This window comes from Crinia signifera, unplaced genomic scaffold (genome assembly GCF_055691185.1).
Source record: "Crinia signifera unplaced genomic scaffold, ASM5569118v1 HAP2_SCAFFOLD_159, whole genome shotgun sequence".
Lineage (NCBI taxonomy): Eukaryota > Metazoa > Chordata > Amphibia > Anura > Myobatrachidae > Crinia > Crinia signifera.
In genome coordinates, this window is record NW_028142052.1 from 230,713 (window position 1) to 249,228 (window position 18,516).

An 18,516-nucleotide genomic window follows, 5' to 3' on the forward strand; every position below is an offset into this window, starting at 1 on the left:
AAAACTGCGGTATAAAGTAGTGTTTTCCTGCAATGCTGTGCCCCTTGCAGTGAGGCTACACCCCTGTTTTTAGAGCGCGTGCCTAAGGCGCGCGCATATTGTCCACTTTGCTGCTGGGGATTGTTAAGTTACAGCCACTGTTGGGAGGAATTATATGTTATTTTTTTTATGTAATGCCCTGCCCCTTTTGTAGCTCCTCCCACATAGTCGCCCACTTTCTGCCCCGCCCACAGTTCCTGAACCTATTTTCCAACAAAAATAGCACTGATATATATATATATATATATATATATATATATATATATATATATATACACACACACATATACACACACACACACACACACACACACACATACATACACACACACCAATTTATTTGATATCTCTGAAGCTGTACCTTTATGGATATTAATATTGATCTAGTGAGATTTTTTTTTGTTATAACATTTTATTTTCTTGCATTTTTCCACATATAAACATAGAAAGGACATTTACAGTTCATGGTTCCTGCTTGTTTCATCACATTGAAATTTAACTCACAAAAACATATTATTCACATTATTCGCAATTTTACTCCTCTTTCCTCTAACTCCAATTTCTGTCTTTATCCTTTATAAACATGTTTATATATATCCACATGGTTTAGTAACCGCATTCATATCTGGGGTTTTATCCGTCTCATGATACTTGGTTATTTTGATGAGGAGCCTCCTCCGATATTTTTATCATATCGGCTAATACTTTCTCATTACTTGGAGAGTACATTTTGTGTCCCCTTATTTCCTTTCTATGGCCCTTATTCTAATTCGGTCGGTACGGCCCGCGTGCGGCCGTACCGCCGATGTTTTTCTTCTGCACATGCGCAGAGGTCAATCTGCGCATGTGCAGCCCCCTTCGCCGCAGACGTATTTCGTCCGCCGCAAAGGGGGCGTATAGGGGCGTGAGAGGCTTCATGCCCTCATTTCCCTATGTGTACGCCCCGCGTTTCATGGGCGTTCCCATGCAAACGCGGGGCGTATGCATGGTAATGAGGGCATGACGCAACTCATGGGGGCGGAAAGCTGACGTCGCCGGATGTCAGCTTTCAGCCCCCATACAAGCTACCACACGGACGATTGTCCGTGTGGTCTCAGCTTGCGGGAGCTGCCGGGGCGTGCGGACCTGCCTTCGATGGTCGACGACCATCGAATGCAGGGGGCAGCTCCCACCATGGTGGAGGCGTACGCCTCCACCATTTTTATGCGGATCGCCAGCCGTCCGTGTACGGACGGCCGTGGCGATCCGTGTCGGGGGCGGGGATTGGTTTGTGCGGCCAGAGCCCCGTGTGCGGCTCTGGCCGCACCAACCAGAATAAGGGCCAAAGTTTTATCTTGAAAATGCACCTTATATAGGTGTAATAGGGGGAGGGGGAGTTCCCTTTCTAACTCGTATGGGTGATATATGTGTTTACTGTGTTGGTGATCTACTGTGATGTGTCTATTTTCAATACTAGAAGAATGAAAAGTGCTAATTAAATAATATATTTACTAACTAATAAATAGTCAGCCTCCTTATTGAAAGAAAAAATTGTCTGTGTTTTACTTTATTGGGGAAAGGATAAGTGAATGAATAAATACTAAATTTAATCTGTGAGCCTACTCTCATAATTATATGGGCAGTATTCAATGAACATAATCACAGCGTGCAGTGAATCCTGTTTAGGATTCGCTGCACAGTTGCTGTGTTCCAGAGCCACGCTGTCCCATTGCTATCCCCGTATTCAACGTCGCAGGGGCTCGCTGCCCCTGGTGGTGAATCTTAACCCCTGCGGCGGCCCGCAGGGAGCCGGGGGACGGCAGCAGGCAGGGAGATGGAAGTCTCCCTGCCTGCCCCAGTATGTATGTGGAGGGGAGGAGGGCTCCCCAGGACCCAGGCAGCCCAAGCTGCCCCCCGGGAGAGCCAGCAAGGGACCGGATATTCACTGCTCCTGATCGTGCATATGTAATGATTGGGAGCAGTGAATATATGAATATCTAATGAGCGGCTCTCGGCTCCCAGCCCCCTGCTGGCTGTTATGTGTAGAAAAAAAAAAAATAATTTAAATTAAATAATACATGAATAAATATAGCATGCCCCTTCATAGAATAAAATTCCGGATTTTTTTAAACCAAATGTAAAAAAACAACAACTTTATTTTGAAAGTTCACATTCCACTTCACCATGAAAAGATGGCGACACACAGCGAAAATCACTTAGAAAGATGGCGAAAAGTGCACGTTGAATAGGGTGATTCACTTTCTGACACAAAAAATCACCTTCCAACGCGAAAATAGCACAAAAACTTGGTGAATTGGCCTCATTGAATACTGCCCAATGTGTTTTCTAGAGTGGTGCTCTCTTCATTTCCTCCTAATACGATGTGACACCCTCTGTGTACAATAGTATTTTATTGCTTGTGTACCTCCCATTCCCTCCCCCCGCCTCCCTTCCCCCCTCTCCCCCCTCCTTTCCATCTTCTTCTATTTCCTATAATTTCCTTGGATTTTATTTGGATGCATACTATTTTTACCCCCCCTTTATTACTTGTTTCTTTCAGTGCTTTAAAAGGATAGATACTCCCAGTTCATGAATGCTGGTCTCATCCCCATGTTAAGTCTTAACTTATAAAAAAGAAACCTTATTTGCATGTATTTCTTTATATTTTAATCCTTATGCTACTTTCCCCTGACCACATTTCTGTAATTGTCCTTCTCAACCACAAACAAAACTACATAGGATCACACATAAGGACAAGGGACACATCAAACACGGGGGACTCATTGCCTTCTAACCCTTATGATTCATAATTGCCTTTAAGTACTGCCATCAAAATGTCATACTGTTCACCTCAAGCTGTTCTATCTGCCTCCTTATTGCCCAGGTGGTGTTATCATAGAAACATAGAATTTGACAGCAGATAACCATTTGGCCCATCTAGTCTGCCCCTTTTTTTACCCTTCAGGTAATCTCAACCCTTTTTAATCCTTATTTTGGTACTTGTGTAGTTTCACGGTGCCACCGCACGCACAGTCTCTCATGAAACTTGGCAGCTTGCCAGACTCTGTTTACTGTGCGTGTGCCGCTCTAGATGTAATGTACGTTATCAGCACAGCGCTGGCGGCAGCAGCAGCGCGTGCTGCCCACGGCACACCGCTAACAAACGGGGCTTCTAAACTAGACAAGCCGGCACACCGATATCAAAGAGGGTGTCTAGATTCGCGGAGCTCGCTGCGCTCGCCACGCTTCGGGGAGGCGTGGATAATGGAATTAACACGGTCGACAGCTGTTACGTTGACTAGTGTCATTGTGAACAGGTATAATAGTGTTTTGCACAGTGCACCCCTAGACCCAACTAAATTTAGACGCTTTAGCGTCTAAATTTAGATGCCCCCTTCTTAGAGGTTTGTAGGGAGTCTAGATTTAGACACTTTAGCGTCTAAATCTAGACACCCCCTTTGATAGCGGTGTGCCGGCTTGTCTAGTTTAGAAGCCCCGTTTGTTAGCGGTGTGCCGGGGTGTCCACTCTGGAACTACAAGTACCACAATGACCTGTCAGCGCTGGGCAGCGTGCGCTGCTGCTGCCAGCGCTATGCTGATAACGTACATTACATCTAGAGCGGCACGCGCACAGTAAACAGAGTCTGGCAAACTGCCAAGTTTCATGAGAGACTGTGCGCGCGGTGGCTCCGTGAAACTACACAAGTACCCTTATTTCTCTGTAAGGATATTCATATGCCTATCCCAAGCAAGTTTAAATTGTTCTACATACAGCCGCATCACATTCTCTCTTACACTACGCTATATAATCCCCATTTTTTGTAGAATTTAATAATACCCATTTCTATACCCGGGAGAGTAGCTTTCCTTTCCATATATATAATTCTTAGAATCATAGTTTCCAGTTCCCTTATGGGCGGCGCTGATCGCTTGATCCAGTGGTATAATATTAGCTTATTTGCTACCCCCACAATCACTGTCAGTGTTGGTATAATTTTCCTATTTTCTGGGCCTAAATCCCATCTTTGCATGTAGAACAGAAGGCATGCCTGTGGGTCTTTGACAAGTCTTAATGAAAACAGGTGGTCTAGTGAGGTTGCGTCTGTGACGGTGATTCTAACAATATCAAGCAATAATATGGGGACTGCAATATCCTAACATTTATGAAAATACATAATGTGAATGTGTTAGGAACATCACAATGATTTGTAAGTAATGCATCACGATCGCCATTAATCAATTTCTGATTCTTTCATGAAGCTAAACTACAAAAACTGCGTATTTAAATGTCGTACAAGATGATCGCGAGACATTAGCAACATAGATGTGCAAACTCAACTTCCACAAGCTGTATATTACACATCTCAGTACTGGCACCAGCAGAACAGCTGTATATTACACATCTCCGTACCGGCACCAGTAGAACAGCTGTATATTACACATCTCAGTACCGGAACCAGCAGAACAGCTGTATATTTCACATCTCCGTACCGGCACCAGCAGAACAGCTGTATATTACACATCTAGTACCGGCACCAGCAGAACAGCTGTATATTACACATCTCAGTACCGGCACCAGTAATACAGCTGTATATTACACATCTCAGTACCGGCACCAGTAGTACAGCTGTATATTACACATCTCAGTACCGGCACCAGCAGAACAGCTGTATATTACACATCTAGTACCGGCACCAGCAGAACAGCTGTATATTACACATCTCAGTACCGGAACCAGCAGAACAGCTGTATATTACACATCTCCGTACCGGCACCAGCAGAACAGCTGTATATTACACATCTCCGTACCAGCACCAGTAGTACAGCTGTATATTACACATCTCAGTACCGGCACCAACAGAACAGCTGTATATTACACATCTCAGTACCGGCACCAGTAGTACAGCTGTATATTACACATCTCAGTACCGGCACCAGCAGAACAGCTGTATATTACACATCTCAGTACCGAAACCAGCAGAACAGCTGTATATTACACATCTCAGTACCGGCACCAGTAATACAGCTGTATATTACACATCTCAGTACCGGCACCAGTAGTACAGCTGTATATTACACATCTCAGTACCGGCACCAGCAGAACAGCTGTATATTACAGAGCTCAGTACAGGCACCAGTAGTACAGCTGTATATTACACATCTCCGTACCGGCACCAGTAGTACAGCGGTATATTACACATCTCAGTACCAGCACCAGCAGAACAGCTGTATATTACACATCTCAGTACCGGCACCAGCAGAACAGCTGTATATTACACATCTAGTACCGGAACCAGTAGAACAGCTGTATATTACACATCTCAGTACCGGCACCAGTAGAACAGCTGTATATTACACATCTCCGTACCGGCACCAGTAGTACAGCTGTATATTACACATCTCCGTACCGGCACCAGTAGTACAGCTGTATATTACAGAGCTCAGTACCGGCACCAGCAGAACAGCTGTATATTACACATCTCAGTACCGGAATCAGTAGAACAGCTGTATATTACACATCTCAGTACCGGCACCAGCAGAACAGTTGTATATTACACATCTCAGTACCGGCATCAGCAGAACAGCTGTATATTACACATCTCCGTACCGGCACCAGCAGAACAGCTGTATATTACACATCTCAGTACCAGTACCAGCAGAACAGCTGTATATCACACATCTCCGTACCGGCACCAGCAGAACAGCTGTATATTACAGAGCTCAGTACCGGCACCAGCAGTACAGCTGTATATTACACATCTCAGTACCAACACCAGCAGAACAGCTGTATATTACACATCTCCGTACCGGCACCAGCAGAACAGCTGTATATTACACATCTCAGTACCAGCACCAGTAGTACAGCTGTATATTACAGAGCTCAGTACCGGCACCAGCAAAACAGCTGTATATTACACATCTCCGTGTCGGCACCAGCAGAACAGCTGTATATTACACATTTCCGTGCCGGCACCAGCAGAACAGCTGTATATTACAGAGCTCAGTACCAGCACCAGTAGTAAGCTGTATATTACAGAGCTCAGTACAGGCATCAGCAGAACAGCTGTATATTACAGAGCTCAGTACTGGCACCAGTAGTACAGCTGTATATTACACATCTCCGTACCGGCACCAGTAGTACAGCGGTATATTACACATCTCAGTACCAGCACCAGCAGAACAGCTGTATATTACACATCTCAGTACCGGCACCAGCAGAACAGCTGTATATTACACATCTAGTACCGGAACCAGTAGAACAGCTGTATATTACACATCTCAGTACCGGCACCAGTAGAACAGCTGTATATTACACATCTCCGTACCGGCACCAGTAGTACAGCTGTATATTACACATCTCCGTACCGGCACCAGTAGTACAGCTGTATATTACAGAGCTCAGTACCGGCACCAGCAGAACAGCTGTATATTACACATCTCAGTACCGGAATCAGTAGAACAGCTGTATATTACACATCTCAGTACCGGCACCAGCAGAACAGTTGTATATTACACATCTCAGTACCGGCATCAGCAGAACAGCTGTATATTACACATCTCCGTACCGGCACCAGCAGAACAGCTGTATATTACACATCTCAGTACCAGTACCAGCAGAACAGCTGTATATCACACATCTCCGTACCGGCACCAGCAGAACAGCTGTATATTACAGAGCTCAGTACCGGCACCAGCAGTACAGCTGTATATTACACATCTCAGTACCAACACCAGCAGAACAGCTGTATATTACACATCTCCGTACCGGCACCAGCAGAACAGCTGTATATTACACATCTCAGTACCAGCACCAGTAGTACAGCTGTATATTACAGAGCTCAGTACCGGCACCAGCAAAACAGCTGTATATTACACATCTCCGTGTCGGCACCAGCAGAACAGCTGTATATTACACATTTCCGTGCCGGCACCAGCAGAACAGCTGTATATTACAGAGCTCAGTACCAGCACCAGTAGTAAGCTGTATATTACAGAGCTCAGTACAGGCATCAGCAGAACAGCTGTATATTACAGAGCTCAGTACTGGCACCGGCAGAACAGCTGTATATTACAGAGCTCAGTACCGGCACCAGCAGAACAGCTGTATATTACAGAGCTCAGTACCAGCACCAGCAGAACAGCTGTATATTACAGAGCTCAGTACCTGCACCAGCAGAACAGCTGTATATTACAAAGCTCAGTACCTGCACCAGCAGAACAGCTGTATATTATAGAGCTCAGTACCGGCACCAGCAGAACAGCTGTATATTATAGAGCTCAGTACCAGCACCAGCAGAACAGCTGTATATTACAGAGCTCAGTACCAGCACCAGCAGAACAGCTGTATATTACAGAGCTCAGTACCAGCACCAGCAGAACAGCTGTATATTACAGAGCTCAGTACCAGGAGAAGCAGTACAGCTGTATATTACAGAGCTCAATACCGGCACCAGCAGAACAGCTGTATATTATATAGCTCAGTACCGACACCAGCAGAACAGCTGTATATTACAGAGCTAAGTACAAGCACCAGCAGAACAGCTGTATATTACAGAGCTCAGTACCAGCACCAGCAGTACAGCTGTATATTACAGAGCTCAGTACTGGCACCAGCAGTACAGCTGTATATTACAGAGCTCAATACTGGCACCAGCAGAACAGCTATATATTACAGAGCTCATTACTGGCACCAGCAGAACAGCTATATATTACAGAGCTCAGTACCAGCATCAGCAGAACAGCTGTATATTACAGAGCACAGTACCGGCACCTGCAGAACAGCTATATATTACAGAGCTCATTACTGGCACCAGCAGAACAGCTATATATTACAGAGTTCAGTACCAGAAGAACAGCTGTATATTACAGAGCTCAATGCCAGCACCAGCAGAACAGCTGTATATTACAGAGGTCAGTACCAGCAGATCAGCTGTATATTACAGAGCTCAGTGCCAGCACCAGCAGAACAGCTGTATATTACAGAGCTCAGTACCAGCAGCCCCATCACCACTGTATGTTGTTATATTGCAACTCTAGTTCCTAACAGACATTTCGTCCCAGGGAAAAAGTGCCCCAAAATCCACTTGTCAGACCGCTCCAGACTATTAGGACTGATTTATAAAAAACACTTCTCACACTAGGAAAAAATTGTATCCATTGCATGCATATTGTGGTGTTACAAGTTACCTTAATTATATATGAAATATGCTGCATTCAGGCCCTCAGAGTGACTCAAGGGATTAATAAGTACAGATGTAGCAGGTCTTATCCTTGCTGGCGATCCACCAGCAGCATGCTGCTGACTGAGACGCGCGTGCGTCCCCCACGCACGCGCGTCTTAGTATCCGGGCGGCGAGGCGGACGCATTAATGTCCGCCTCCCGCTCGAGAGGCAGGGGGGACCCGAGGCACTGCGGGGGGGGGGGGGGGGCAGCACCGTCGGAAGAGGACGTGCGCGCGCGTCCCCTTCCGGCATACAGATGGCGGGGATACAGGTGATGGCGACGCCATCGCCATCACCTGCAACGATGAATCCCGATACATCTGTATTGTCTTTCTAGTAACACTCTACCTGCATTCACAGCATTTTTAGTTTCTCTCCTGTGTGACTCCTCTGATGTATAACAAGCTGTGACTTATCAGAAAAACATATGCTGCATTCAGAACATTTATATGGCCTCTCTCCTGTGTGACTCCTCTGATGTATAACAAGCTGTGACTTATAAGAAAAACATTTACTGCATTCAGAACATTTATATGGCTTCTCTCCTGTGTGACTCCTCTGATGTAGGACAAGATGTGACTTCAGGGTAAAACATTTGCTGCATTCAGAACATTTATATGGCTTCTCTCCTGTGTGAATCCTCTGATGTAGGACAAGATGTGACTTATTGGAAAAAGATTTGCTGCATTCAGAACATTTATATGGTTTCTCTCCTGTGTGACTCCTCTGATGTACAACATGATGTGACTTATGGGAAAAAGATTTGCTGCATTCAGAACATTTATATGGCTTCTCTCCTGTGTGAATCCTCTGATGTGTGACAAGATGACACTTCTGAGAAAAACATTTGCTGCATTCAGAACATTTATATGGCTTCTCTCCTGTGTGACTCCTCTGATGTATAACAAGCTGTGACTTATCAGAAAAACATTTACTGCATTCAGAACATTTATATGGCTTCTCTCCTGTGTGACTCCTCTGATGTAGGACAAGCTGTGACTTTCGGGCAAAACATTTGCTGCATTCAGAACATTTATATGGCTTCTCCCCTGTGTGACTCCTCTGATGTCTGAGAAGATGTGATTCATATGTAAAGCCTTTGTCACACTCAGAGCACACATGTGGTTTCTCTCCTGTGTGACTCCTCTGATGTATAACAAGATGTGCCTTACAGGAAAAACATTTGCTGCATTCAGAACATTTATATGGCTTTTCTCCTGTGTGACTCCTCTGATGTATAACAAGATGTGCCTTACAGGAAAAACATTTGCTGCATTCAGAACATTTATATGGCTTCTCTCCTGTGTGACTCCTCTGATGTATAACAAGCTGTGACATCTGGGAAAAACATTTGCTGCATTCAGAACATTTATATGGCTTCTCTCCTGTGTGACTCCTCTGATGTAGGACAAGCTGTGACTTCCGGGAAAAACATTTGCTGCATTCAGAGCATTTATATGGCTTTTCTCCTGTGTGACTCCTCTGATGTATGAGAAGCTGTGATTTATATGTAAAGCCTTTGTCACACTCAGAGCACACATGTGGTTTCTCTCCTGTGTGACTCATCATGTATGAGGTGAGAAACAAATTAGTTGCTGAAGGTTTCTTCTATCCAGAAAATAAAATTGCTTTTGTTCCTCCTCCTGAGGTGTAAGGAGATGATGTATTTAGTTGGCTTGATCGGAGAATAATGTCCCTTTCCACGTCGTCTTAGTTAGAATCCTGCTCCTTATATGTCCTGTAAGAAAGTTAATATGTAAAAGCATAATGGTTACCAGGATAACACTACTTATATTGTATAAGATATATATTTATACACAATAACAAGTATCAGTCACTGATTATATATTCGTGTACAGATGTGTCCACATACATACAGCCTCCTTGTGCGTTAAACAGTCCTTCTAGTCCTGCCATGCTATAGCAGGATTGTAAGAGCCGAGCATATTTTTATTAAAATTCGTTGCAAAGCGCTAGGGGCATGACCTTGGCAGCGTGGGAGTAGAACAGGACTCGCCAACCTGTGGCTCTCCAGATGTTGTGAAACTAAAAACCCCATCATGCCTTGCCACAGTTTTGCTATACGGGAGTGTTAAAACTGTGGCAAGGCATGCTGGGATTTGTAGTTTCACAACATCTGGAGAGCCACAGGTTGGCCTGTCCTGGAGTAGAAGCAAGAGCTCCCTGGCTGATATTCCCTTCCTGATAGCTGCAGGGCGGGAAGCACCGGCAGACATCGACGTGAGAGGAAAGCAGACAATACCTGCACCCGCTGCTGTGTAACGCTCCACCGAGCTGCCATTCATGGGAGCCGAGTGCCCAGTGGTCATCTGTGAGGCTGCATGAGCACATTGCTTACCAGCGGCCAGGAACCTTAATTCTGTAAGGAGCTAGGTGGTCATGCCAGCAGGAGACAGCGTCAGACGCCTGGAAGTGGTGGGCTGTTGTAGTCCGCAGGAGATGTTATTACCAAGAGGCTGCTGCGGGGCATAAACTGCATAGTCTGTGTTTATTGTCAGCGGATAAGATCAGTTTAGTGTTGGCTCAGTTACCAGAGGGCTAGAGGGCTCTGTGTTGTACCATCTGGACAGAGTGGGACATTGTATTTGTTGCCAAGGGAGATTGCCAGCGAGATTGTGCTGGGTCCTGAAGCCCTTCATGTATCTAAACTGTAGAATTCAGCTTGCCATTTAAATAGAACTGCATAAAGCAACTGTAGCATCATTGTGGAGTGACATAGATTAAGATAGCCAAGTCCCCTAGTGCAGAAATGTAATACTGATATTGTGTGTGTGTGTGTGTATGGAGACACCAGCACCGCACTTGGCAGTTATACTGGGGAAAATCTGCAATAGCACAGCCGCAGCCCAGCTAGAAAGATATGCCTGCGCACAAGCCAAAAACAATTCACAAACACCCTTGACCACACCACATACCACCCCCTCCAACATGGGCGGATTGGCATGCCGGGAAACCGGGACATTTCCCGGTGGGCCGGCCCATAATTGACATAAAGTGGCTGCTCACCCCCCCTGGCTGGGCCGCGGACCGCACAGCCGCGGCCGCAGCAGTTTTCCTTAAACAAATATGGCTGCGGCCAGCATCATTAAGTAGAAGTAATATAAGCAGCCAATAGTAAAAATGGCCGCGGGAGGGCTGGTGCGCATGTGCAGCCGCACGCAGCTGCTCCCGCGGTTCTGTCACTTACAGTGTTACCTGCAGTACATCCCCGCTGCTGTTCAGGCTCTGTGGCTGCCAGTACACTATCACACTGGCTGCATTAGGCTGGTTTCACACACTCCGGCTCCTGCCGGACGGTGAAATCCCGTACGGCCAGGGAGCCGTGCCGCACACACTTGTTTATAATGGAAGGGATGGCCACAGCCCGGCAGCCGTCCCTTCCAGTGGCGGGATCCGGCTGCAACCGTGCGGCCGGGTCGTGGCCGTCCCGTGTGAATGGACACAATAGTGTCCATTCACAACTAATGTGTGCGGCACGGCTCCCTGGTCTTGTGGGATATCACCGTCCGGCAGGAGCCGGAGTGTGTGAAACCAGCCTCAGGCAGCAGCGCCAGCAGCACAGACAGAGGTGAGGTGAGCTCCCTCCTGGCTCTCAAGTCCCAACCCCCTTTGATGTCCTCAGTCACGACAGCGGATCGTGGAAAGGGGGCGGGGCTACACAAGTGAAAAGGGGCGGAGCTACACGAGTGGAAGGGGCGGAGCTACACGGGAGCACTGAGTTAATGAAAGAATTTGAAAGAAGCAGCCAGCTTTTAAGGTAAATACAGTGGTGGTGCTGGTGTTACACAGCACTACTACTGGTGTGGGCATTATGCAGCACTACTACTGTCAGCAACTGGTGAGGGCATTATGCAGTCAGTGCATAATGCCCTCACCAGTTGCTGGCAGAAGTGACACTGCATAATGCCCACACCAGTTTCCGACAGTAGTGTGCATTGCACTACTGTCGGCAACTGGTGTGGGCATTATGCAGTGTCACTACTGTCAGCAACTGGTGCAGTGTCACTACTGTTGGCAACTGGTGTGGGCATTACGCAGCGCTAATACTGTCCGCAACTGATGCGGGCGTTACGCAGCGCTACTACTGTCAGGAACTGGTTTGGGCGTTACGCAGCGCTAATACTGTTGGCAACTGGTGAGGGCATTATGTAGTGTCACTACTGTCGGCAACTGGTGTGGGCATTATGCAGTGTCACTACTGTCAGCAACTTGTGCAGTGTTACTACTGTTGGCAATTGGTGTGGGCATTACGCAGCGCTAATACTGTCCGCAACTGATGCGGGCGTTACGCAGCGCTACTACTGTCAGGAACTGGTTTGGGCGTTACGCAGCGCTAATACTGTTGGCAACTGGTGAGGGCATTATGTAGTGTCACTACTGTCGGCAACTGGTGTGGGCATTACGCAGCGCTAATACTGTCAGCAACTGGTGCGGGCGTTACGCATTGCTAATACGGTTGGCAAATGGTGTGGGCGCTATGCAGCGCTACTACTGTCGGCAACTGGTGTGGGTATTATGCAGCGCTAATACTGTTGGCAAATGGAGCAGGCGTTACGCAGCGCTACTACTGTCAGCAACTGGTGAGGGCGATACGCAGCGCTAATACTGTCGGCAACTGGTGGGTGTGTTACGCAGCGCCACTACTGTTAGCAAATGGTGTGGGCGTTAATAACTACTATGTACGGCACGGCATTTGGGCGTGCAGGTTTTTTGCCACCCAGTGTCAGCCAGAGCGTGTGAAGCAGCCCTAAGTCTTGGTAGACGAACTGGCCTTGCTGGAGCAGATTTTTTTCTGAGAGGAAGGTACCATGGATCTTCGATTACCATCGTCTGAAGATCAACATACCACGCCCTTCGAGGCCAGTCTGGGGCCACCAGTATCGGCACCACTCCTTGGCTTCTGATTCTTTTCAGTGCCCTTGCGATTAAGGGAATCGGAGGGAACAGGAATACCAGTCAGTACGACCAACTCGCTGTCAGGGCAGCCACTGCTTGAAGATCAACTGTTCTTGAACAATACCAGTTGAGTTTTCTGTTGAGTCTAAATGCTATCAGGTCTATCTGTGGAAGTCCCCACTGATCTACAACCAGATCTAATCCCTGGGGGTTCAGGCCCCATTCCCCGGGATGGAGATTGTCGACTGAGGAAATCTGTGTGCCAGTTGTCCACTTCCGGGATAAATAGAGATGGAACAGCTCTCAATGGAGCTGCTCCTGGTGATAGAATGTCCGCCACCAATCACCAGAAGGGGGTGCTCGTGCGTCCCGTTCTGGCACGGGACATTTGGCGACCCTGGCTGACAGGCGCTCCATCTCTATGGCTGAGATCACTCTTGCATGCTGTTCTGCCCAGAAGAGAATTTTGGACATTTCCCTCACACACGCTCTGCTCTTCATACCTCCCTGATGGTTTATGTAGGCAACTGTCATTGCGTTGTCTGACTGGACCTGCACAGCTTGACACTGTAGTAGTGGATAGACTTGCAACAGAGCTTTGAACATGGCTCAAAGCTCTGTTGATGTGTAATCTATCTTCCCATGAGGCCCAATTGCCTTGGAACTGAACCCACTGCGTCATTGCACCCTAGCCCATTAGACTGGCGACCTTCCTGAGAAAGATCCAGTTTTGAATCCCAAAACTCTAGCCCACCATCAGGTTTGGAAACTGAAGCCATCAATGGAGTTACAACCATGTCTGGGGGGACAGACATATTATCTTGTGCATGTGGAGGTGAGACCCGGACCACTTGCTCAAGATGAACAGTTGAAAAGTTCTGGAATGGAACCTTCCATATTGAACAGCCTCGATTGAGACCACCAACTTGCTCAGTAATCTGATGCACATATGGACTGATATTCAATACAAATATTAAGTATCACCCCAATGTATCAAAGGGGACTGATATTCGGCTCAGAGTACTTCCTTTACCAACAGTTGAAGTGCCACCACTTTGTCCACAGGAACATCTTTTGTTCCCCTGTGTCTAGGATCATGCCCAGGAACTGAAGACGCTGGCATGGTACCAACGAGGACTTTGGAAGATTCAGAATCCAACTTGCATAGCGAGATTGATCACTTGCACCAACCTCTCCTCCGACTTAGCCTTTATTAGGAGGCCATCCAGATACGGGACAATGTTGATCCCCTCTTTTCTGAGCAGGAACATCTTTAGCGCCATCACCTTTGTGAAGATACACAGAGCCATGGATAGACCGAATGGCATGGTCTGGAACTGGCAGTGTTTAACTTATACACGTCTGTCTGAATGCGCTAATCTTAAACTACTGTACACATTTTTGTGCCATTTTCCCTATTATGTACTGCAGTTCTCAGGGAAGGTTTAGTTATATTAACCATCGCACTATCCCGTATGGAAGCCGAACAATAATGGTGTTAGTGATCAGAGCTCAGTCTCCGGGAAGGGAAGCGGTGGTGCTGCTGGTGCGATAGAGCCGGGAGAGAAGAGAGAAGGAAGCTGGGAGCAGCTGATTGGCCGGTGTGGGTCAAGTAGCGCGGTGGTGGTGTCTCTGGCTGTGACTGGCTGAGCGCTCAGGTGTCGGTAGGAGCAGTATTAGTCGGGATGCAGAGCAGATAGTGAGGGGAAGTGGTCTGGATAGAGGAGCGTTATTAGAAAACATGTACACGTATGAAGCAGTGGTAGAGCACCACTCCAGGATAATTGGATAGTTCCTGGCATATCCTTTACCGCAGCTGATTGATACTGGACATAGTGTATAACACGGTCATTCACTGCCGTACTGATCAGTGCCCAATATGATAAGATAATGTTATAGTCACCTTATCCTCACTGGCCGGCAGCAGTGTCCCACGTACACCGGAGGGGAGAGGAGGATCCGGTTATATTTCTGCCTCCAGTTACAGGGATCATACAGCAAGTCACGGCAATACGGATTCTGCACCTGAGTATAAGGAGCACATGGTTATACGCACATGTGTAGTCAGCAGAGCGCACATGCCTGGCAGCATTGTAGGGTCTGACGTAACAGACAATTCTACTGATGGGTCAGACTCCTTGGATCACTGACTGGGAGATTGAAGAAGTCATCAGGCTGATGGTCAGCAACATGGAGTCGCGTCCCCATGCTGAGGTGATCAGGACTCACCTCAAGGTCAGGACCCACAGTTTGAGAACCGCTGGCTTATATTATATGGGTAGAGATGGAAAACTAGGAGGAGTTTTAGCTCTAAACTGAATATAAATAACCCCATACACTACAGCGATATGGGCCAATTCCATCCATTGCCACTAATCGGGCTGAGAATGACATGTCATCGGGTCCGGTGCGCATCCCTTGGACCTGAGTGTGAGATCGGACCGGCATGCAGGTCTGACCTCTGACTCGGATCTCCCTCCCATCCGCGGCACACAGAGGCTGCATGCGATACATCACATATGAAAGGACCACATACAAATGTATCGCATGTGATCCTGCCGCACAGGATGGTCCCAGTTGGTTTGCGGAGGGATCAGATGGCCATCCACAGCCCTGATACATCGCAGTAGTGTATGGCCAGCCTAATTATATCAAACATTTCCAATGGAACAATTTAGCAACAGTCTCATTAAGGCCACAGGGGAGACAGTATTAAGCTTATTTATCCATTTAGGCTTCTATTTGCAAGAGTAAACTCCCACTGGGTGGGTGTATTATAATACATCGCCGCCCCACCGCAGAGATGCTAGCGCATATGTACTAACATATGCGACTAGCATTGCAATGCGGTGTAGGAGACCCCCGCGATAACAGGGATGTGGTGTGCTCCTTCACATCCCTGGGTACCTCCTCCTCCCCCCTGCGGCTGGTAGGACCTCCGGCTGCGTTGCTAGGGGGAGGAGGATGTTACCTTCCGGGTCCAAGGCCAGGCTTTAGCCTAGGAAGGTATGCCAGGGGGATCGGCATCTGTGGTGGGAGTCGGTGGAGGTGATAGAAGCCCATAGGCTTCTATCTGTGTGCGGGAGCACTATGTAATCCCCCGTTACTATATACATACATGTAGTACATCCTAAACATATAAAAAAAAACAGGGGAACCCCTATTTGCCGGGTTTCCTGATTTTTTTTAATACCAGCCCCGGCTCTTTCAGCCTGGTGCTGGTTACGGCTGTGGGGGGGACCCCACTCATTTTCAATTATTTTTTTTAGTAAATGCCAAAAATACGTAAACACCAAAAAAAAATCGTATTTTCGTATGAACATTTTTTTTTTTTTTAACAAATTCTTCTTAGTAAATCTCCCCCCAGGTCCGATGCGATGTGCAGTCCCATGTGTATCTCATCGGAGCCTGAAGATCGCACAGGCTGCAGGTAAGATCAGCCGCATCGCCAGCCAGGCAGACTTGGCTGAGATCGTATACAATGCATCATATACAAAATGACTGCATACGGTATGTGGTCCTGCTGCCGGGGAGGTTCCTGGGCAGCTCAAGGGGGATCACAGGTGACTTCTCATCTCAGAGAGATGTCACTCTAATGTATGGGCATCTTCAGTTTCAATTTACAGTATAAACTTCTCCTAGCTTTGTATCTCTACCTGTATAGTATAAGCCAATCAATGTGCTCCTAAGATTAGTATTGATTATTAAGTTACCATGGTGATGGATACGCTCATCACAAACTGCGGCCTCTGTGGACAGATGGGTCTAACAATTAAGAAAACAGAGGATAAGCTCCAGGACTTGGGGAGGTATAAACCTCACCTGTAGTAGAAGCTATAAATAGGAGTATAAAACAGAGCAGAACAATATAACTGCGCACGGGGAGAGGTAAAATACCTTATTTGACATTTATTACATAAAAATATTATGTTGCCTATTATGTTACACTCACACACATTACACATCGGAAATACAAACATATTCCTAATATATATATATATATATATATATATAATGAATATTACCACTCTCAGGCAGCATACCTCCCAACTGTCCCGCTTATCGCGGGAACGTCCCTTTTTCTGTCCCGCGGCGGGGGGGGGGGGGGGGGGGGCAGTTGGGAGTACCCCCACTGTGGTCCGTGAATAGATGAGGTGCACATGCTCACAGCGTCAGTGGCGTAAGTTCCTCCCAGTTGCCCGCAGGCAAGATAAATATTGGTGCCCCCCAGCACACACACCATCTTATATAAATATATGTATGCATGTGTGTATGGTATGGATATTATGTTTAGATTAAAGAGAGTGGGACATCTATGGTCCTGCTAGGAGGGGGAGTCAGCCACAGAAGCGATATCAACGGCTTTCAATTAACTGATTTAAACTCACATGGGAAGAGAGGTGCCCACTTGGGAGCAGGAGCCCGGCAGCAGATGACTCCATTGCCTCCCAGAGTTCTGCCTCTGCACAGCGTCTATTCTTGCAGCCAGAGGGGCTGGGGGCATAGCCAGCAGCTCACAGAGCTGCTGAGCACGCCCCCCACAGCGGTGAAAATGGGGCGTGGCCTTGCAGCAGCATCACGGGAACAGGTCACGCCCCCTTTTCAGTAGCCACACCTCCAAAAAACTGCGCGCACGCGAGCAGTCCCGGGTTCCTTTCTATGAATGTTGGGAGGTATGAGTCAGCACCTATTACAGAGCTGTTAGGATATTAGTCAGCCAATAATATTCGTATAAGGAGTTAGTGTCCATCTCTGGTCAGTATATTAGTGTTCTGCAGCGTCTGCTGTAACCCCATCTACTTGTTACTAGCACTCAGCCCTGCAATGAGATATATATATACTAGGTGGTTCATCGCGCCCTACGGGCGCTCTTCACACCGGCGTAAGGGGCTGCGCCCCCTTAATTTGTGAACGTTTGTATTGTGAGAAATATGGTTAGAATTGTATGTAAGATGCCTGTATTGCAGCTTGAGTTATAGGTGAAATGTGTTACACAGAGAGCATATGATGTGGAAGGGGTGTGTATTGTTTTGTTTAATTAAAAAGCGGTTACAGAGTAAGATGTACATTGATAGTGTGGATGGTACAGTGACATTTGTGGGGGGGGGGGGCTGTGTGTGCATGTTGTTTAGGTGTGTGTGTGTGCAATAGTATAGTAGGGTGTTTCTGAGTCAGCGGCTCCCCACTGGCGGAGGTCACGACACAGGAAAACAGGAGGCTGGGTAGTGATAGGGGTGTGTGGGCATAAGGGGGACTAAAGAGGAGGGTGGGGGACACTGTACAGCTTCTGCCAGTGGATGAGGGTCCAGCGTGGCAGCACAGGAGTACAGGACGGTGGCCCTGAGGCAGTGTCTCCTC

The 18,516-nt window shown here is 47.2% G+C and overlaps 1 protein-coding gene across 1 annotated transcript in view; it reads right to left on the reverse strand.

The window, feature by feature from the left end:
- Positions 1-8,439: 8,439 nt before the first annotated feature.
- Positions 8,440-18,516, reverse strand: part of LOC146053358 (uncharacterized) — a 49,198-nt gene continuing 39,121 nt past the window's right edge. The window contains exon 4 of the mRNA XM_083167994.1: positions 8,440-9,782. Within this exon, the coding sequence (XP_083024120.1) occupies positions 8,596-9,782 (1,187 nt within the window). The 3' untranslated portion in view covers positions 8,440-8,595. The remainder of the gene's footprint in view (positions 9,783-18,516) is intronic.